Below are 22,994 nucleotides of genomic sequence, written 5' to 3' on the forward strand. Positions count from 1 at the left end.
AACCGTTTGTGCAGACACATGCACATTTGTAATAATAATTTCCACCTGTTGTCTATTCCATTTGCACAACAGCATGTGAAATTGATTGTCAATCAGTGTTGCTTCCTAAGTGGACAGTTTGATTTCACAGAAGTTTGATTTACTTGGAGTTATATTGTGTTGTTTAAGTGTTCCCTTAATTTTTTTTGAGCAGTGTATTTAGAGGTTGTAGTCCATATGTTGTTGCAACATTCATCAGCAACCCCCCAGAAACCACCATAGGACCACATTGAAATTAGTTCAGAGTGTCATACAGCCCCACTGATGTGACATGCCTTCAAATCCAAGTTAATTGTATTTTTGAAGGCAGCACCTGCCTGCTGGAGGGACTTCTCATGTGTTGTCTATGCCAAGCGTCAAGTGCCCAGACAAGCGCAGGTGTTCTCCTGTGCCGTAATATTCTCTGCAAAATTGATCAAGACTCTGTGAGAAGGCCTCCCACTGGTACCCTAATTGCAGACTCGAACAGCTCCATTCAGGACAGCACGTACCACTGCTGTTTAGGGAACCTGTTGTATGCTTTGAACCCTGATTATGAAGAATCAAGGCATGTTGATCAGAGAGAGATACCAAGCAATGAGAATTTTTCTTCATGATTAGTCACTACAGTTTTAATATGGTATTAACTGTGACTTTGACTGTGACAGTTTAGTTACTTACACTGTACGTCCAAATGTTTGTGGACACCGCTTCTATTGAATTCATTAGGCAGTTCTGAAGTTGCACTCAATGCTGATGTACACCATAAACTGGAACCTTTTGGTACCATGCCCAATGACCGGTGTGGGATAGAGGGGTATGAAGCCCCCCAGCGTGGAGCAATGGAAGTGTTTTCTCTGGAATGATTGTGCTCCATCCAATATTTTTGGAATGGGTTGGGATGAGGTGGAGTGGCGATTATCCAGTATCCTGACTAAAGCTCTTGTGGCCGAATGCCATCAAATTGTCATAGCAATGCTCCAATATCTAGTAGAAAGCCTTCCCTGAACAGTAAAGACAGCTACTACAACAAAAGCAGAATAAACTGTTTTAATCCTTAAATCTAAAACCTTTTAGATATAATTTTTGTCTCAATACTTTTGTCCATATAGTGAAATTAAAACTTGACTTAAAATAGTAATTAAATTACCTATTTCCTTAGTCCAGAATGACTGAAAAATTCAGATATTATATTTTTAAGGGTAGTTTCACATTTTGCCATTTTTCTTTCAGTAATTTTAGCCCTTGTGTGTTCAGCTTCCCTTGGTGTGGTTTCTATTGGCAGATACACACAGCAATGCATTTCAGAGTGAACCTTAGTGTGAAAGTGTCTTAGTTTAGCAAATTAACTTTATCCAGATGTGCGAACTGCATAATAGGAATGTACCTATTGGCTTTGCTAACTGTAATCCTGCTTTGCAAACTAATCTCAATGAAATACCCAGCTAGTCTGTCCCCTTTCGAGTCGAACTAGGTTAAGAGAAAGCCCTCTTGACTCGCAGCGTCTTAAATAATGTAAATGTCGCAGTGCTGGATGTGGATCTTGCCGCATTTTTTTCAGCTCTCTGTTTATTACAACAGTATGGCTGTTTACCTGTGGTGTTTTCACTAATGCCTAGAAATCTAGTCAGAGCGCCCAAACCGGAGTGTTGATTATAGAAGCAGCAGTTAATTCAGGCCTTGGTGCTTAGTCAGAGTACATAAAGTGATCTTGTTGGTAACTGTAGTCATTAGAAGAATTGCTACAATGTTTACTGATAGGCATTTGCTGTGCTGTTTACAGCCAGGTTTCCACAGTACATTGCCTGTCATCATAGCAATACAAATGTATTGCTGTATGTAGTGCTTTCAAAAAAGCACTCTTGCTCCAAGCTTTTATGTCTTAATGTGAAAACTATGCATTATCCACCAGGCACAAAATTATTGTGGCTAATTGGAAATGAAAGCTGTTAGAGATGCTTTTTTATTTTGCATGCATTTGATGAATTGGCACTTTCATCAAGCAAGATAAGGATTTACTAAATGCAATTAAGTTTTTAATAAGCACATGGAGTGATTCTGGTTATAAGCTAAAATAGTCTTGTTGCATATAGTTCATGCCAAAGAAGACACAAAAGAAGCCAGGAATCACAGCCACACTTCTGCGATTTACTTTTCAACCCATCAAATTAATGCTTACTCGTAAACGTCTGCCTCAAACTTCATGTGTCGTGTCCCTTTCATATGAGCTTGATTCAGTGGTTCTCTGCAGAAACCACACAGCTGCCCTCAGTACTAACAAACCATTATAAAGGCTGACAGCCATAACAGGCTGTAATATGGAGCTATGTGGAGTCACAGTCTTTCTCTCTCTCTCTCTCTCTCTCTCGCGCGCGTTCTCCTTCCCCGCTGGGTGACTCTGTGAGTTTCAAAGCTTCCCAGCTCACTGCTCATTGCAAGTTGAGTCAACAGCTTACTGCCAAAGCAGGGGGTAAAAAAAACACTGTAGAATGTCTCTCATTGAGTGGCATTGCTATGCATGAATCTTGTCAGATTTGAACCATGTTGGGTCCTGAGAAAATAGTTTAGAACTGTACATATTTGCAGCTTGTTTTATTGATGTAACCTTGCAATGACTGGATTAGGATTCCTAGAAAATGACTAAAGTCACACTCCCATTTTATTTATTTAATTCCAATTTTACAGAAATTTTCTTAAAGATACATTGAATAATCAAACTATGTAGGCAGTAGAATTGACAATATAATTGTTAAAGTTTATTTAACTAAGAATGCATTTAAAAGTGAAATCTGATGTAAAACACTGTTTTTGGGATTAAGCAGCGTTTTTTCTTTTTGTAGTATATTTGTTTGTATCGATAGTACCAATTTCAAGTCCAACCTTTATATATTTTGCTTGTGAAATTACCATTTTTATTTATTCAATTGCTATCAATCGTGTTTTTCCAAGCAAATGCACATGCTGCCCAGATAAATAGCTTTACAGGATTTTTTTTCCTCATGTGGTCTAGTTTATTCTAGTGTATGTTTGTGGGCTGTTTGTTTGTAACTGATAAATAGCTACTTCAGGCTTAAAATTAGCCTCTAGTGTTAAGAGTATGGCCTGCAACTCTCCTAGGGATGGGCACATGGCCCTTTTTCATTCATCATGCCCTCTGTAGAGAGCCGTTTCTCTGCCAGAGAGGGATATAAGGTACTGAATAAATTTCAAAGCGAGAAAGGAAATAAAGTTTCAAAATTTGTTTCAGCTCTCTGATCTGCTGAATCAGGAGGGAATGTTTGAGCTGCTGATGACTGCACTGGAATGCTAAGTCCTTTAAGGCCTCTCACTGTCTGTGTTTTATTATTTACTGGTCTGGGTTTGGGTCTTCTCTGTTTTAGCTCGGAGGAGACCTTGGAGGAGGTGTTGGGGGAAGTCCTGCAGTAAGTGAGCTAATCTATCCCCTCGTCCGTCTGTCTGTCAGTCCGTAGCTTGCCTTGCTGTCTGTTTGTCTGCTTTCTGCATGCTGTTAATGCAAAAGATTACGTTTCACAGTTTGCAGGCTTTTTTTCCCCTTTTTCTTTGCACCTGGGTTCTTGTTTTCTGGGATGCATGAACAAATGTCCCATGGTGAAATGAGCTTAAAATGTATTATAATTAGCTTTTTTTAGCTTTTTTTTTTTTTTTTTTAATTATCCTCTCTCATAATAGCTAATTAGCAATGGTAAGTGTCCATCATGTTAAATTCTGCTAAACTGTCTTGCATGTCTGTGTTGCTGTGGTAAATTAAGAGGGGTCATTGGGTTATGCTTTATACAGCTGTTGTTTTGATTATGTATTTTGTACTCCCACTTCAAAATGTACAGTAAGCATGATGTAATTCTAAACACAGATATCTTTCAATAACAAAAAACAAAAATGAAAACATTTTCAAACGTATAAAGACTGTAAATGGACAGTATGTTGTGAACACGATTAGGGTTGCCTGGTTCATTGATCCCTCTTGATTTATCTTCATGATTTTATTAATTTTGAATGTTTTTTTTTTCTTTATTCAAGGGGGTTGTATTTTAACTATGTTAACAATGGCTTTCTGTTTGGTTGATTTAAAGTAGTCTTTTCAGTTGCTGTTAACTAAACCGCTGCCTAGTAAGACATTTTAGCATTATTAGACTGTTTTGATCCCCTATATTTTGTGTGTGTTTGCACTTGTATGTTTCACAGGTTGGCCAGAACTTTATTCCCTCCTCAGTGCCCAACACATTTGCTCCATCACCTACCCCAGCAACGCTGAGCAGTGGACTTAATGACCTGTTTGAGCTTTCCACAAGCATGGCCATTACTACAGGCGGATATGTGGCGCCTAAAGCTGTGAGTACTGCTTTTTCCTCTAAAAATAGCAACCCATCAATCCTGACTCGTTAACTAACTTCTGTTAATGTGAAAGATGGAGATGGCATATCTGAAACAATTGGTAGCATCATTGGGCTGATATAACCTGAAAATGCTGCACGGTCATATCAGAAGCAGATTACATTTAATACAATCCTGTAATGAATCTATCCTACAATAGCACTGTCACCTTGTCATTTGTTTTTGGCCGGTTGTTTCTTTATGTGGGGAGTAAGTGTGTTGGACAGATTTTAGTATGACAGCCTGCTTTTACGTTTGCCTTAAGTGAAGCACTTCCGTTGAAAACAGCTCATTTTAAAGTGAAAGTCGTTTTAGAAAAGAAGGATTGGATAGGTGTCGGCCAGTACTCAAAATCTGAATCTTGTCTGTTTCATTGATTTACATTGTAATCTTTTTTTTTTTTTTTTTTTTTTTTTTGGTCCACCTTAGTATAAGATTAGTACATTGCTTGATATCATGAAGGATATAAGAAACGCTTTGTGCAGTGTTTTAGACCTCCAGAATGGGACTTTACGAAAGCTGGCATAAGACCAGTAATTTTACTTATATGATCTGAAACACCAACCGCACTCACTCAGGCAAGTAAAGTCTAAAAAATGTCATGATTCCTAATTCCTAATGTGATGTTTTGACCTGCAATGTCTGTTAGCATCATATAGGCAGTGCCGGTCCAACATATCTGAAACCTTAAACCAAATTTATTCTAATTCTGCTGCCGTCACTTGCATTCATGCAGGGCATTAATACATCTCGGGAGTGTGGATCACTAGGGAGAGCCACAGGCAGCTGCAATAATAATAACTCCATCATCCAAACTCAGCTTTGAGGGAAAACTAGGTTAAAAGAATAAAGAAGAACACATGGAAATGCAATGCCACGGGCACAGCAATCCAACATTCTCCACCAAATGCAAATGTTTTAGTCTGGGAGCTTCAGAATGGTCTTGCATCTTAAAGGAACCAGTGTAAATGAGGAAAGAGGTAGTGCTGATTCCACGTCACTATGCATGGCGTCCATATTTGATATTGGAACTTCAAAGGAGATGGTAAAACCCTCAAAACTGTCAGTGTAAAATTTTAAGTCATTTTGAAGCATTTCTGTAGAGTCATTCATCATGAAATGTTGACATGATTTTGACACAAATTGTGTATATCCATTGTCACTGGTTTTTCAGGTTTTGGCCATTTAAATCTCGGTTCTCTTCATGTGTCAAAATGTCTTGATGAATGGACTAATAGAAATGCTCCAAAATGAATTTTTAAATTGACCTCCAAATCCGGTGTTTTGGTGTGATTGCGCATTTTGGAGAAGATTACTTCAGCTTTGGCCTTTGCATAATGTGCTTTGATAGAAAACATTCAGACTTGAAACAGATAAAACCCAATAATCTCCCCCAACCTGTCAAAAATTATGGCCACGCATCTGTGTTTTCATTTTCCCTCTTTACAAGTGCTGGCCCTGTCTCGGTGTGTTCTATCAGTATTATCAGCTTATAGCAGTGGTACTGAATGCAGCCATGCCTCGTTGCCTCATACTTCATTGCTCTGCTGTGCAATCCACTGGATAATGCAGTGCATAGATTATTGAAGAACCGCACTGTAGACTTCTCTTGTTGAAAGTGTTACAGTCCGAGTGGCCCATCTACAAAGATAAAAACACAAAAGGGTCAGTTTGTTATTGTTTTTTTTGCAGGAATTTCTGTTACACAGGGATTTTCCACTGAGTATCCTTTGTAGTGGCTCCGTTTAGCCTGGATCTGAATCACTGAATGAAAGAGGCTGGCATGTGTCCCTTCACCACCAAGCATGAATAAACAGACACAGTGGGAATCAAGGAGGGAAATTATATTAATACTGACCTTTATTTTACAGGTATGGCTGCCAGCAGTCAAGGCCAAAGGTTTGGAAATTTCAGGAACGTTCTCCCGCCGTCAGGGTCACATGTATATGGACATGACCTTCACTAACAAAGCCCTCCAGCACATGTCTGACTTTGCCATCCAGTTCAATAAGAACAGGTATTTGTGTGAGATTGAATTTTGATGGTTCTGTGAATGAGACCTTTTCCAAAATGCAGTCTATAAAATATGTTTAACTGAAGGTTTTCCTGCTTACAGTTAAAGTCAGTTACCTTAGGCAGTAATCTGACAACGTAGCACTGTACTCCTGTTGTGTGCGTGTGTGTACAAATTTACAAATTTAGCAGACATTAACTGTTGCCTTGTGCTTTTTCTTGCTTTCTGTCTAGTTTTGGTGTAATTCCTACCACGCCGCTACCCATTCACACACCACTAATGCCAAATCAGAACATCGATATCTCCCTGCCTCTCAACACCATTGGGCCAGTTATGAAGATGGACCCTCTTAACAACCTCCAGGTAAAGCACCCGTGCCTCATCCATACTGCTTTTAACCATCTTTTGTACTCGAACTTGCTATTCTCATGCACCCACACACACCTACACACTCAGCATTTGACAAGTTACACTTTAAAATTTACATCATTATTCAGTATTTATCCCAACCCTGAGCTCTCAACTCCAAATTAGCCAAATAATTTTTCTGACTATTATACTGGCTTGTGTAATTATCTCACTCGCCAGTCAGAGAAATTCATTGATTTTGTCAGGAGTTCTCACTATTCAAATTAATGTTATTTATTAACTGATTGTAACGGGTGCGTGCCGGAGGCGGCGGTTCTCGTTAGCTAATCAGTCAGACGAAAGTGCTGCGTTCACTCTTTATACGTTGCAGACACTTCAGGCAGACCTGTTTTCTCGTCGAGCTGAACCAGAGGATATGGAGTTCACTCACAAATGGCTGCTTCTCCTCTGCGTTCAGCCAGCCTCTCCTACTTAGCCCCTCGCTGACAGTAGACAGTCAGAGAAAACGCTAATGTGCCAAACCCCAGTCGGAAGGGCGTCCAGCAGTGCCGTTGCACAGCGTGTTCCAGCTTTAGCTTTCACACCTTAATGATCCGGGTTATTCTCTCCGCTGCCTCCCTAGCTAGCTTTTGAGTGTGTTGTTTGACATTCTCTACCATGTCTTGCTGTCACCACCTCCTCCTTCTCCCTCCTATGCCTATGGGGCATGTCTCCCCATGTCTCATTTTCTTTCTTTCACTCCTTCCACTCCCTGTTGCTTTTTAGAGGTGTAGTAATGCATCTACAGGTGGCAGCTGAGCTGCTTGCTTTGGCAGTATAAAAAGTAACCATAATCAATACAGTTAGTTTTATTTTGGGCTTTTTTTTTTTTTTTTTTTTCCTCCAAATAATAATTTTTTTGACTATTCTCAGTTGCTGAACTAACATTTTGGTCTGTATATTTGGATGTATTCTGTTAATTTAGATATCTTATTAAGATTTAGGGCATTTAGGGCAGTTCGTTGGGTAGCCTTTCCTGGAAAAAAACGAACTATCTATACTGCTATCATTATAAGATTACAACATCATGTGCTACTGTGCCTCATTTTATACCTCTTTTTTGATTCTTTTTCTTTTTCTGTTGTTTAATGGGTGGCGATGTCCTGTCTCAACTATCTGTAATCGGTATGAACCAAAAAAGTGTTTTCAGTGTTTTTACACCACAAATTAACTAAACCATAGTTCGTTTTGATCCAGACCGATACAACCTCTTTTTGTTGTGGTCCTTTGGTCTGGATTGTGGTCCAAGGCATCTTTCACACCTGCTGTTTTGGTTTGGCTCAAACTGAAAGGTCGTTGTGAACAGTTGGATTTAAACTATTTGCTTTCTTTTCAATTTTAAACTTTTTCTTTTTCATTCTTGTTTTGTGTTTCCTTTTCACATCTAAGACCTAGGCAACGCTTGAACCTGTTTTTCACAAACAGATCCCCTGCAGGGAGGGTTTATGAGCTTGCTGTTTGAAAGTATATGCTTGCCTGGCTGAAGAGCCACCATTGTCTGAAACACCATTGTGCGCTGGGCCGTGTGACCTGTGCAGGTCCCCCAGTACCGAAGACAACACCCCGGTGGCTTGATTATAGCTAATCCTGAAGTTCTTTCAGACAGGAGACAAGGACACAAAGGCAGTTCAGTAACCGCTTAAGCACCCCCATGTGGATAGAATCTTAGTGGTGTGGTGTTATCATTTTCATTAGCCTTGGTTGCCTAGGATGTAATTACCATAGAGATGCCAAATGACAACATTTTTGCTCAAACCAGCAGTTGCATGTTGTTCTCTCTCTGTTTTGTTTTGAGTTTTTAGACATTTTTGGCCACAAATACAGAGATTATGCTGTTGAATTAGAAGGCATCACTTGTTTGAGGAAAAACAAAGAGAAAAAAAAGCAAAGAAAGGTTATTCATGCTGTAGCCTAGGCTTTATAACACAAATATTGGTGAAATATGTTAACAATAGTCTTTTTTTGCTCTCTCTCTCTCTAAATACTCGAACAACAAAAACTGTTTCGGCTTACTATTTCAGCCATATGTATTGCAAAAAAATAGCTAGCTCTAGTTGCATTAAAATCAAAAGAGCATGAGACCTTTTCCCAGAGAGTCACTATTTTATTCTAAAACTCCAGTCACGTAGACCGTGCCTTGGCCACTACAGGTGCTGCTCAGAACATTAGTAGTATATTTTCCTCTTATTGTTCCTGCAGCTCTAAAAAACTGTGCGCTGCAAATTGTGCTTTGCAGACAGAATTCTAAATCTGTTATGTTTCTGAAATCATCGCAGCTGAGGTCAAATAAGAGTCACTGAAGGGGTGTTCCAGCAATACTTCAAAATTGTTGCATAATTCAGTTCGTTTGCACTGAAATTACATTGTACAATGTACAATGGCACATTGTAAATAACCTTACAGGCTCTGATTTCTTTACAGTGTCAGACCCAGGGCTCGCTATGTCTACAACCTTCGTCTGACTATTTTATTTAATATCCAAAACCAACAGTGAACCCACGTGTGTGTTGAGTTTTTATATCTTGTCTGACTCAAAGTCTGAAAACCTTTTCAAACTTTTCATTTCATACTATTCAGTGTAATAGTTTATAATGGTCTAATGTAACTTTTATATACACTAAATCTATCAGATTTACAACCACTCTGAACTGAATTCTGACTCAGTAAATTTCTCTAAAGTGTAATATTAAACCACTCTGAATGACTTTAACAGCTTAGTAATTTAGTTAGGAATAAGTTTTCAAAGTTTGAAACTTAAATTTAGAGTGATAGTTTAAATGTTGATGATTTGTTTATCGTTGGTCATGTTATCATTAAACATTCCCCTTAAGCTCTTCATCTTGACCACATTAGTAAATGAACTCTTGAACAAATGAAAGATGTGGAATATATTCAGCAGTTTTATCTTGCAGAGATATCTAGCAGAGTTTTAATGTAGAGAAAAAGATCAAATATAACTGCGTAATTACCTGGGTGGGCATATTTAATTAAGCTCCGTTTTGTATCTAAAAGTTCTTTTGAACTTTTAAGGAAAAAGAAAACATTTCTTCTTAAAGTCAACAACTAGGTCATTGGAAATCCCTGGGGGCCACCAACTCTGGTGCCAAATGTGAGCGGATGCGGAGAGAGCCTGTGGACTCAACATCTGTCGCAACACACACGTCACATACACAGGTGGCAAGTTGAGGTCGGGCTCTGTAAGGTGTGAGATCATGAAAGGCAGCAGGCACTGGCCTCAAGCCTACTTTTGAAAAGGCCAGACAGAGTACCTCACACTCAGCCTCTTTCTTAAAAGATTATTTTTACCCAAAAATGTCAACATGGCTAACAGCAATTGAAAATCAAGATGACCAATAAGCATAATCTCATTTACATAATGCTACACATGCTGGTTTGTCTTTTTTATTAACAATTAATAATACACTAATGGAATTTGGTCTGTTGCCGTTATCTCACTGGGACTACTGGATCTACCTGGAAAGAAATAAAATAGTAAATTAAACTAAATTAGAGAACAATTCATAAATACGTATTTTTTCCCTAAATTTTGTGACCATCAACAGGAAAAATAGCTGTGGGTACATCACTGTTGTACTGACTTGTTAGTCACAATAACCTATTCAACATAAAGATGTTGCTATATGATTTGGTTTTTAAGCAGTTGTCTACAGATTCCAATATTGTGTGTATCCTATTAGAAGTAGTGAAATGTTTGGGGCAAATGGTTCTTTAAAGATTTAGAGTTCTGCTATGTGGAACTCCACAATCATCACTGGAAAATTGTGATAAATAAATGGCTCACCTTTTGCCACATTATTTTTTATTTATTTATTGATTGATTTATTTTTGTTGAAATATTAAGCACATCATAAGTACCAAAATTATGAGCTAATATTATGAGATATTGTCTTTTTTTCTGTTTTTGTACTCTTGACCTGTGAGCTGCACCATATAAACTCACATTACTGCTGCATTGAATGGCTTCTCTTGAAGTGCTTCCCTGCTCCAGCTTTAACATAACATAATATAATAAAGGTGCTGACCACCAAACTCTCCTCTGCTGCAGGTGGCTGTGAAAAACAGCATAGACGTGTTCTACTTCAGCGTTCTGATCCCACTCAACGTCTTCTTTGTTGAGGACGGCAAAATGGGTATGTACCTTACCACATTCCCGTCACCCTGTAAAACACATTGTCCGTTATATAACTTAAGTTTCATATTTAAACCAAGTTGGCTACCAGTGTGCTCCAGCTGAATTAAGAACAGTAAATGTTAAGCCTAGAGGCTTTAGAGTAGAGAGCAACTGTTTTGTTTTGTCTGAGTTTTCTATTGTCTAGAAGTGCTAGTGCAATGGAGCCTACATTGATGATGTGTGTCCTCCTTTCCCCTTTACAGAGCGTCAGGTGTTCCTAGCCACATGGAAAGACATTCCAAATGAGAACGAACTACAGTACCAAATCAAGGAGTGCCACTTAAATGCTGGTAAGAGTGCTGGTTGAATTTGAATGTACAACTCTAGAACATTGACTGTTGTGTTCAGACATAACAGCCCACTATTATAGAGGCATTTACACACTAAACATTATTTATCCATGTGGATTTGTAAATTATTGATGGTATAGTGTAATGTGTAACACAGTCTTCCATGTGGCATGCAAGCTCACCACTCTATATTAATAAGTCCTTGGGCAGAACTCTTAACGTTTCATTTGCCCACCTCAAATCTTACCTTGTGGCACTGTAAATGTAACTGATAATATCTTGCACAACAAACACACTCTTTCAGGCAGCATGTGTTCTCTTAACCAAACCCTGTTGTTTCTGCTGTTAGCATGGTGACAACCAAGACAAGTGATCAGTTGTTCTTTACAAAGACTCAAACGGTCTCATAATTGCTGAATAATTAATTAGTGCTTTTCAGTTCCAAAGCGTAAAATGATTTGCTCAGAACAACCTTGACTGCCCTTACATGAGTTATGACTAAGCATTTGTCCGGAATTACCTTCAAAGCACCTTCCCCAACATTTAGTCTTGTTTCTCTTGTCAATTTTGTGTGCTTTAAGGGGTTTAACCTGTTTCCTGAAAAGGTAGAAAACCTGTTTAGTTAACAGCTTAGGATATCAGATATTTTTATTTTTATGCTTACATTTTAGTTTTACTTTTAGTGTTTAATGTTTTTGACTATTATTCACTGATTTTCAGTACTCTGATAGTTGGTGTCATCTGATGTGTAGTGCACGTCATAGACCTTGGACAGGACAGCGGAAGACTGTAAAAGTTGGTCTTTCAGCAGACTCCTCATGAAACAGCAGCCAACCTACCCCAGCAGTGCAAACATAGTCAGGGGAACCTGACTGTTTAAACCTTTCATGTGTTTGAAACCTTAAAATAAACAGTGTTTAGATGTTTACCTCTGTAATCAGTAATTAGGTAACCTTTAAAACGGTCAGTTCCACTCCCAGGTCAGGCAGCATACTGTACAGAGTTTGCCAGCTCTGCTTCATAAGAGCCATAGAAATGCAAAATTGAAGTTCCCTTGCTCACACACCTAATTGATTTCAGCATCTGGTTGGTCTATCTATGAGCTGCGTACAAATGCATTTAATCGTAAAAGTTGCCGGGTTTGACAAGTTTCACAGCTCAATGTTAAAAAGCAAAAAATACTATTTAAACTCTGATCTGTACTGTTTAGCGGTAGTTGACCGTAACTTGGCATGTTGAATAAAAAAAAGCAAAATAAATATGGGCATCGCGCTAAAGGTAGCTCAGATAGGCCTTGGTATTATCAGTAATATTGCCCAGTCAACCCACGGTCTACTGGGGCTAAGATGTACTTCTCTTTTTCTTTCTCCACATGGTTAAAACATCGTTGTGTTACATAGATCTATGTGTTGGCGAGCACCTGGTAGATTATACATCGCAATGTTTAAAAATAAATTTCAGGAAAACTGACATAGTATAAAAACGCCAGCATATGCATATAATTATTTATATATATTATAAACAAAGTAAAAAAAAATGTTTTACGTTTTTTATGTAGTCAGAACAGTGGGATCTGAAGACACAACACAGCGTACAACGCTACTCTGTAGTGATCGGGGTTTGTACACAACACAAAGTGAACCACTGACTGCCACCATGTTATGTATGTAAACTATTTTGTCATTTCTGAGTTTGCAATTACTGAGTTTGAGAATCAATACAGTATTACAAATCATAATATCGCAATTTTTTTCTACACCTCTAGTGTTGCATGTCCATATCGCTGCAAGCTCAGCTACACAACAGAAAACTATGACTGATCGGTCCTAACACTGTGACCTATTACATACATATAAATTATTATATGAAGTTAATGCAGCCTAAACTAAGACTCATTTTCACAACAGCTGCTACAGCACATAGGGTTTTGGGAGCAGAGCCTGAATGTGTCTTCTGTTAGCTGGTTAATCTGGTTCATCAGAGCAGAATGTGCTTCTGGATATAGGTCATCAGTTAGTTAGAACATGTCTTTTTTTAATCTATGTTCAGCACCTGTGTTCTTTTTTTTTTATCCCCATTCATTCTTTGTATTGCACACATGCAGCCATTCATAAAACACTGTTTCATCATAGTCTGAAAACTCATTTCTTTTAGGTTTCATTTACAGTGGTCTTTAAGCCAGCTGTTTTATATTCAGTGTGTGTGTGATTTCAGGACCAGTGGGAACAAATATTAAGTCTTGTTCTAGCATTGTGTTTTTCCCCCCACTGATGCTGTTGGTAGCCTGCTGATTGCTTCTGACTTAGAAATATTGCATAACAGTGCTGCACTCACCAAGCAATTTCTTTTTAGAAAGACCCATACACCTACTCATTCATTCAGTTATCTAATCAGCCTATCATGTGGCAGCAGTGCCATGCATAAAATCATACAGATACGAACCGCCAGCTTCAGGTAATGTTCACATCAACCATTAAAATAGGAAAGTGGTTTCATTGATTTTATGCATGGCATGATTGTTTCTGCCACACGGGCTGATTAAAGTATTTCTGCTGATCTGAGATTTTCAGCACAACCGTGTCTGATTTACTCAATGTGCATTAAGGAAAAAACATCTCAGAATACACAACACATCAAACTTTGAGGCGGACTGGCTACATCAGCAGAAAACCACCCTGGGTTCCACTTCTATTTACCAAAAACAGAAAGCTAAGGCTGCAATGAACACAATAAAATGGACACTTGATTACCTAAAAACATAGTCTGATGGATCTCTGCTGAGGCACACAGGTGGTAGGGTCGTAATTTGTCAACAACAGCTTGAGTCCAGGGATCCAACCTGTCTTTTGTCAACAGTTCAGGCTGGTAGAGCTGGTTTGATGGTGTGGGGAGTGTTTTCTTGGCATACTTTGGATCTGTTAATACCAATCATGGTTTAAATGCCCTAGCCTTTTGATTATTGTTGCAGATCATGTGCACCCCTTCATGACCACAATTTGCCCATCTTCTGATGGTTAGTTCCTGCATGTTTTTGCACCATATCGCAAAGCAAAAGTCACCTTAAACTGGTTTGGTGTTCTCCAGTGTTTTTTCCAGTCAACTGATCTAAATCCAATAGAACACTCTGGGATGTGGTAGAACCTCTGAAACAACTCTGATGCAGGAGTTGCGTGATGCAGTCATGTCAGCATGGACTGGAATCGAAAGAATGTTTCCAACATCTTGTGGAATTCAGGTCATGAAGAATTTGGGCTGTTTTTAGAGCAACAGAAGGCTCTACTCAGAATTAGTACAGTGTTTCTAATAAATTGCTTAGAGGGTGTATGTTTGAGCTGAGAAACTCAGCAAATAGAAGCTTTTGTTTGGTCTCTTAGAAAATTGAATGTCATCTTTTTTTCATTGTATTCTTGTTTGCTGTTGTAGCAAGCATCTTTCCAGATACAGAATTAATGTGATTCTTCATTTATGATGACATGCAAAATCAAGCCAGTTCCCAGCAATTTGTATTCGCTGTAATTTCATGCTTGTGAAGGTTGTTTTTTTTTTTTTTTTTTTTCTCGTCCAGGGGTCGATATTTTTCATAATGAACACCCCTCTAGTCATCTCAAAGTAGTTTTTCCAGTATGAACACGTTCATTTGTCACTGCTGACTCTCATTGTAATTCAGCAATAATATTTGTTTCCCCTCTTGACCGCAGGAAGAGAAGCGGCCTCCAGAAAAAAAAAGTCCATGAGGCATTCCATACATTGACTTTCCATCCATGTCTCATGCAAAACAAGCATTTGTGAAAGGCACTTTTCGCTCATCACATTATCAGGGCCTTGTCTTTTATTATTTTATATGACACACTCGCTCTACTCTCTATTTCTGTCCTCAGAAAAATGCACTCTGTGCTTCATTTCTAAAATAACAGTTAATTTTGTTATTAATACAGTCAGCACTAGCTGCAGTGCACGCTTCTCTCATCTCAATCATGTGTGCCCTCTCTCTCGCTCTCTCTCTCTCGCTCACTCACTCTCTCACTCTGACACTGTATAATCCTTTCTATTGCTCTCCTTCTCTGCCAGTGCGCACTGATTCAGGCTCTGGGCTCTTATGGACACACACACACATATGATAGTTATTTTTAAATGCAGCTTTGACAGCAGCAGGTCAGAAGGGTTCCCTGCCCAGTGAAGCAGAGCTCAGGTCCTGTGGGAAGAGAAGTGTTTCCATCTTCTTACCTTCTAGTCTGTAGTTCTGTTCCCTCTCTGACATTCCCTGACGTCCCTGTTTGTTCAGTTTCAGTTCAGTTGCCTTATTTAGATCTACTACTCTGCACATTTTGGTGTTTTAACACAACCTGTGCTCTAACACAACCTGTGCTCTAACACACCTGATCCGTCTCCAGGCTCTTTCTGAAGGACTGAGGGTCAGGGTAGTTCTGGAGCAGGATTTGGAACTGATCTAAATTAATGTATTGGATATATATATATATATATATATATATATATATATATATATATATATATATATATATATATATATATATAAGGGCATGAGGAACATCAGTAGTACTGAATGTCTTTAGTGTGCCTGCTGCAACTCTTTAGCAAACTGCAGATTTGTTGACAGCTGCTTTTACACATCTGTCAGACTACACACACCAGTGTATATGCAAGCAAAATGGGGCACCAAATTAACAGTTGAAATTATTTGCTGTAATTTCAGCATTAAACCAAATGTAGTTTTCTCATTAAATAATGTGTGACATTTGTTGAACTTCAAGGACAACGTAAATGCAAATAAGATATTTAGAAAAACAAAGCAGAGCAGATACCAAAGAAACAGAAAATTGATATAATAAACACAGATTTAAAAAAAAAACTAACAGAAGCAACAAACAAGCCAAGCTAACCAACCTTAAACGTTCGTGACACATGCACAAAGACCAGACAAGACACTGAAACAATAAAAACAAACAGACTGTTTTTTTTCAGGTCTGCCTTTATTGATGACTTTCATTGCTGTTATCCTTTTTATCCCTGTCTGCATCTGTTGGCTTAGTCACTCACTTTCTACTTTTATCTCAATGTATCATGATTCCATAATTCCTCTGTGCCATCATCCTCTGCTCTGCCTCTTTCTATCTCTCTTTCCATGCACTCTGATGACCTGCCAGCCCTCTATCTGTCTGTTCTCAGTGCGATAATCCATGCTCGGGCTGTGGACCATCAGCTTTCTGTTGCTCTGCAGCACTGTTCGTCCAGACTGGATCTGTCAGGGTCAGAACTTCAGTAGTGACAGAGCCGCTAGCACTACACTAGATATCAGCCTTACCCTTAGTCACCGCTTAGACATGACAAGTCTCCAATCCATCAGCATGCAGTCTGTAACCATGTTAAATCTGTGCTTTCTTTATCTCCGTCTCTGCCAGAGAAAACTGATAGTGCCTCTTTTCAAATGCAGATGAAGTTATTATCCAATACTTGTTTGGCTAATTAATACTTTATTTATAAGTTAAACCAGATGCAAACATGCATGCATCTGGATTTGTCTGAAACCGGTCTGATATTTTTATTATTATTATTTTATTTTATTTTTTGTATCATATTACATTTCTACCATTTCACCCAACCCTATGCTTATATGCCTAAATCCTTTGCACAGTGTTATTTAGTTCAGAATGAAAAAAAACCCAAAAAACTTAGACATGAAGCCTTTTGCTTTTCTGCAATAATATCTTGCTGTACTGATTGAGAAGCAATAGTCTGTTTCATATACATGACTCAAGAACATAGACATGTGCAGTGCGGAGTAGATTGTAGATCAGTGTCCATGAGCATTTCCTTAGAACCTTGTAGTAGTGACCTTGTGACGTAGCCCTTTATGGAGGATTGTAAATCATTACAATGACTGATTTAAGTAAGCAAATAATGTCCAAAATGCAGCTGCACACATTTGAAGGAGAATGCTAACTGCTAATTGTGTTGCATCAGCTAACGAACACCCTGTGGGTGGCCGTCCTGCACACCCAGGAAGAGCAAGGACAACCTTGCTTTCTGGGACATTTAGCCATGGATGGCTGTGGCATCGCTGGGGATCGAAGCAGTGATTGGGCCAATAGTAGACTGTTGTGCTTCTCAAGAACCTTAAACATTGCAAATATACTAAAATAATGGAAGCAGTTAGCATGATATAGCATTGACAGTGTTCTGTTTTAATATTTGCAGTTTTAGAGATTGTGGAGTACTGTGATCCCTATTTCTACTGTTGTGGTAGTTTAGACTAATCTTAATACACCTGTATTGCAGCCTTATTATAGGCTCCTTTCGCATCTTCACTGAGACAAGACACTGTGACCAAAGGAAATGTGACCATGTAACTGACTGTGTGTGTGTGTGTGTGTGTGTGTGTGTGTGTGTGTGTGTGTGTGTGTGTGTGTGTGTGTGTGTGTGTGTGTGTGTGTGTGTGGGTGCGTGTGGCCCCGGCAGACACGGTGTCAGGCAAGCTGCAGAATAACAACATCTACACCATCGCCAAGCGCAACGTGGAGGGCCAAGACATGTTGTACCAGTCCCTGAAACTCACCAACGGCATCTGGATCCTTGCCGAGCTCCGCATTCAACCTGGCAATCCCAACTACACGGTAAACACTCTTTAATGTGTTTTGTGCGACTGTATTTTCTACATCTACGTCTACCATATTATTTATATAGAGTATCAGCTGATACTGATAAGGACTGATAATTGTGTTTGTGATACAGTTTATCTGTATCTGTTTTATAGGGAGGTGAATGATGTTCTGTAGAAATTGTTTATATATTTTGAATATTGTGTTCCGTTTTCATGTTCTGCTATAAAATAGCTCCACATTGCAGGATCTAAACTTTTTTATTTGCCTTCTGAGAACATCCTTTTTGCTGCCGGGTGGGCAATGTCTGTTAATGGCGCCTTGATAACATCAGATGGCGCTCTGAACACCGTAATTAAAACAAAGACTCTGAATTTAGTTTAAAATTGCCAACAGCCATTAAAATATGCCTGGTTTGGCCCTAAACCACTGGATTGGATAGAGACATCCCTACTTGCTACATAAAATCCCAGGGCAAACTGAGTTTACTCTAAAACGATTCTCAATAATAATCTCATTACCTTAATGTATGCAGGCAGACTTGTTTACAGTCATAACCTGTGGTAAGTAATTATGATTTTTGGAGGAATAAAAATCAGAAATGTTAAAATGCTGGTGCCTATCGATAGATTTGTTTATTCAGGGAATGATTGAAACATGCAAGTGAAGTTCTCTTGACTGGCCAGAGGGTGAATGGCACGTGCAGACAGCTCCATAATGGTAGTCGTAGTTGGTCTGAAGAGTAGGCATTGGTACTGATGTGGCTTGAATTGTTTCTTAAATATTGCCATATGCAAACCAGATCATTGTATCACGAATATAATGTTATAAAGCCACAATTTAATTTCACTACTTTCTCTTAGGCTTCTTAAAAACGCTTGATAAACATTGTTACACAAAGCTTGACTCATTCCTTTCATTTTCTATTGCAGTTTTTAGTGCTCTTGTGTAATGCTGAGCCTGCGTCATTGCTGAACTCTAGTGTAATGTGATGAATGTGTGTCCCTGAGAGACTTTACGTTCTGCCTGGCTCGCTTTTTGTGTGTTCAAAACAAGCAAGAAGGTCAAGAGGACTAAAGATTTTGAGTAACAGGCTTGCGCTCAATTCCAAAGTTGGATCGATCCCCAATTTGTTGAAGCATGCTCCGACCTCAGACATGCCCTTTGATGGATGCTGTATACCAAAAAACTTCCCTTTTAAATATCATTTCTGCGTTCTTGAGTGTGAAATGGTTTTGAAAGAATGCCAGAGTGCATTGACTTAGCTCATTCTTACTCCACCTGTCCCACTCTTTTAACGCATCCTTATGTAAGCTGAGCTTTGACATGACTTCTCTTCAAACTGATTATTCATTGCAGACATTCTGGAATAAGCTAGACACTGTTGGCTGTGCAAACCCCTGTGTTGTCGTCCTACAGGCGGGGTAGACAAGATGGTTTGTGAGAATTTCCCCACTGCGGGACTAATAAAGGATTATCTTATCTTTGCAGTTGTCCAATATATGATCCATTGCATTATCACTATCAAAACACTTTTTAAATCAAATCAAATTTATTTGTATGGTGCTTTTTTAACTAGCATTGTCACAAAGCAGTTTATAGAATCAGTAAACAGTAAGACAAGTGTTCAACAAGACATGAAAACCTAAGATCCCCTGTGAGCAAGCCAGAAGCGACAGCGACAGGAAAAACTCCCTCAGAGCTGGAGGCAGAAACCTTTCCTCCTCTGGTCAGAATGTTTATAATTTATTGATAAGTCACATACCACTACCCATGTGTGCAAAGTCATCATCATAATAATCATAATATAACCACAGTAGTGGTGGTAAAAGTAAGGAGAGTAATGTTAGGTAATGGTTGTAATAATAATGGCAGATAGTTAAGAGTCCATGTAAATTTAAACAAAGTCATTAGACAGGTAGCAGTGGCAGGAAACTGGGCAGCTAGTCTGACACAGGTGGCAGGGGAGCCTGGTGGTCAGTCTGGTGGGTGGTAGCTGGTCTGACTCGGGTACAGGGGGACCTCTGCGGTCAGTCTTCCACTAGGTTTTTAAGGACAGAACATTACCATAAACTAATTAGCATGCTCTCTGTTCATTACCACACCCTTCACAGCATGCAGTTTCTTCACCATGTTAGCAGGGTCTTTCCAAGCCTGCTATTCAGACATTAGAATAGCACTTTTAAAAGATTTGTTTATAACACTGTTCTGACAGTTGTACATAAAGCCCCACAATAGAACTGGCTCTCTGACTCGTTTGCAAGAGCTTTTATTCATAACTGTCTGTATTCAGGCACTAGAGTGATTGTGGCTACAGAGTTGGGGGGCCAATCACCTTTTTATGCAGACTTCCACAGCCAACATGGGGCCTGGATGAATGTATTAATCCCTTGATTAGAGGCAACCACCCCTTTGGCATTTTAGCAGGCTTCTGTTTGGGCACTGCTGCAGGGCCTGATTACCAGGACCACCCCCCCATGAGACTGGTCTGGCCCGACTTGATTAGAGGCTGACTCGGCCCTTTTGTAATTGATTTGAATGGGTAATTTAGCCCTGGATATCCTGACCCTGTTGGCTTGGCTGGGCTTTGGACTGAGACGGAAAGCATCACGCCAGCTGGGTTCCAACCAGGAGCTTGTAATGAAGAGGTTTAGTGCAGAGGCCACTGCACACACCTGATTCCAGAGGCATTGTTAGAAAGCAGAAAATGAAAAGTGAAAAATTAAATGTGCACAGTACAATCATCAGGCTCTAAACCAAGTTGATCTGGATAAAATACAGAAAGTACATTAATCAGAGTTTAGACTTCAAGATGGTTCTTCTAGTTTTAGCCATATGGTGTACTTGTGAACGTGTTTCAGTGTTTTGAATGTTAAGAAGTCTAATGCTGTTTTCCTGTCAAAGTAAGTGGTTCTTATTAGACTCTTTGGCGATGGGCCGAAGTCTGGCTTCTGAGATTAGCAGTAAACCTGTATCACAGTCACTGCGTCGTCACATTTGGCTCTGAACAGTAGCATTATAGAACTTCCGCCTGCATTGTTTAACAGAGTGTTTAAAAATGTTTTATTGGGCTTCAGCACAACCAGCAGAAGCACCTGTCTGGAAGTCCCACCAACAAGGATGAAGGGCCAGTTTGTCGTGGCCGATTTGCTTCTGTTAAAGTTGACATTTATGTGACCCTGCTCGTCTGCCACAGGAGCAGGCAGGCGCAGAGTGTTTTTTGCATCACATCACCTCTCTGAATGTTAGTCACACTAGCACTTGCTGCGCAGGTCTAATTCCTCCCACTCAGTAGTGAGCACCCTGAACATCACAACTGGAAAAGAGACACAGCATCGTATTTCTACATTAAACTACTTCCTGAGATATGGTGCTTAGGGGTCTGTTTTTGAAAGGTTTTAACCAAACCTTGCGGATAACAATTTGAATGAGTGTTGAGTAAATTAACCTTGATCATCAAGCATTTTAAATCACAAACATGAGTAAATCTGTCCCACCGTTCAGCCATGTGTTCACTTCAGTTCAGATTAACCTTTAATGTTTTATTGGTTGCCATGGCATTAACTCTACAATTTACACTTCCACGTTAAGGAACACAGAAGTGATGGGAAGTAATGGTCTATTACTAATCAACAGCTTGATGTTGTTTGGGGCAACTTTGTGAAGACTTTCACACGTAGCTTGCATGATGCTTATTGGTGGAGTATAAACTTCCAGTACTTGTTGGCTTGTCTCTCGGCTCCAGTGCAGAGCAACAAAAGCAACCAGATGTGTCTTGGCTAATTGGCTACATTTGGGCTGAGGAGGAAAACAACTTGGAATTTTTTTTTTCTCTTTTCTTTTAAGGCGTTTGAATAAAACCCTCCTCTTTAAAAATGATTTGCAATGCCAAGCACGTTCTCTGTGTGGATTTGAGGAATACATTTAAATCCTGCGTAGTTCAAAGCGAAGAATGTTCCCTGAGGATGATTCTTAATTAAAACTGGACTATAGTTATAGCGCTTTTGTCAGAGCTGGACACAATGCCAGTCACACCCTGCGTCTGCACTTCCAAGGTTGCCGTGTGTGAGCTTTCATGCATTATGCTCAGTCTGTATAGTTTAATCCGTTATAGGGTCTTATGTAATTAAACTCAGGATACACATTAAATAGAGTTAGCTTAATGGCATCAAGCAGTTGGTACATGGCCCTTTATGACTCTGTGTTTGTACAGGACTTCATAAAAAAGTGAATAGCAGGTCATTCGTTGCTTAGAAACATGGTAAGGACAAACAGTTTAGCCAAGCTGGCAGACAATATAACTGAGTCTGTGTTGACACAAAAGTCGGAGGAAGTGCATTACCATGAAACATTTATTTACTACTATCTACATATTTTACTACTAGCTAGTCATACCACACAGTACACCTTACAGAGTGTTTCTCCTGACGTGGCAACAGGCACACTTCTGTTTTATGGAATAGGATTAAAACACAATGTTTAATGATTTTTAAAAAACATTTTGTATTTAAAAATGTTGGCTCTTTGTATAACGGCATAGTCTTCATTCATTTCTGGACATCAGTTTATTTCTTAACGGTCATTTTGGGCATGTTTTCAGGCCTTCAGTTCTCTAGTTTTTATTTTCTAATGACCTTTTTTTCCTTCTTGACATGGTTAAAGATTTTATTTAAAGATCATCTATCTGGTCTGGTGAAGCTGCCACTGTGATCCGAGGATCACTGGTTCTAATCCCAGGTCATATTTGCCTGCCATCAGCAGCTGGAGTCAAAGAGAGTACAGTTGGACTTGTTTTCTCAGGGATGGATTTATGCGCTCCGCTCTGTGTGATGTTGGTCTGTTGTATCTGAGCTGGGGAGCTGTGCTTTTCTTCAGTCGTGCTGGCTGCCTAACGATGCTGTAGCAGTTTGAAAAGAGTTAATGGCTGGCTTCACTTGTATTAGAGGAGACATGTGCTAGTCTTCACCCTCGTGAAGGTGTTTGGTATAGAATGGGGTAAAATGATAGATAAATTTTAATTTTTAATTTTAAAATAATTTTTTTTAAAATATGAAATATATCAGAGA

The 22,994-nt window shown here is 39.2% G+C and overlaps 1 protein-coding gene across 1 annotated transcript in view; it reads left to right on the top strand.

The window, feature by feature from the left end:
- The window catches only part of ap2b1 (adaptor related protein complex 2 subunit beta 1), a 40,752-nt gene that overhangs the window by 15,109 nt on the left and 2,649 nt on the right, over positions 1 to 22,994 (top strand). Inside the window, exons 15-21 of the mRNA XM_072674699.1 lie at positions 3,399 to 3,440; positions 4,222 to 4,368; positions 6,282 to 6,427; positions 6,658 to 6,787; positions 10,899 to 10,983; positions 11,228 to 11,314; positions 17,789 to 17,943. Of these exons, the coding sequence (XP_072530800.1) occupies positions 3,399 to 3,440; positions 4,222 to 4,368; positions 6,282 to 6,427; positions 6,658 to 6,787; positions 10,899 to 10,983; positions 11,228 to 11,314; positions 17,789 to 17,943 (792 nt within the window). The remainder of the gene's footprint in view (positions 1 to 3,398; positions 3,441 to 4,221; positions 4,369 to 6,281; positions 6,428 to 6,657; positions 6,788 to 10,898; positions 10,984 to 11,227; positions 11,315 to 17,788; positions 17,944 to 22,994) is intronic.

Source organism: Salminus brasiliensis, chromosome 1 (assembly GCF_030463535.1).
Source record: "Salminus brasiliensis chromosome 1, fSalBra1.hap2, whole genome shotgun sequence".
NCBI classification, from domain to species: domain Eukaryota; kingdom Metazoa; phylum Chordata; class Actinopteri; order Characiformes; family Bryconidae; genus Salminus; species Salminus brasiliensis.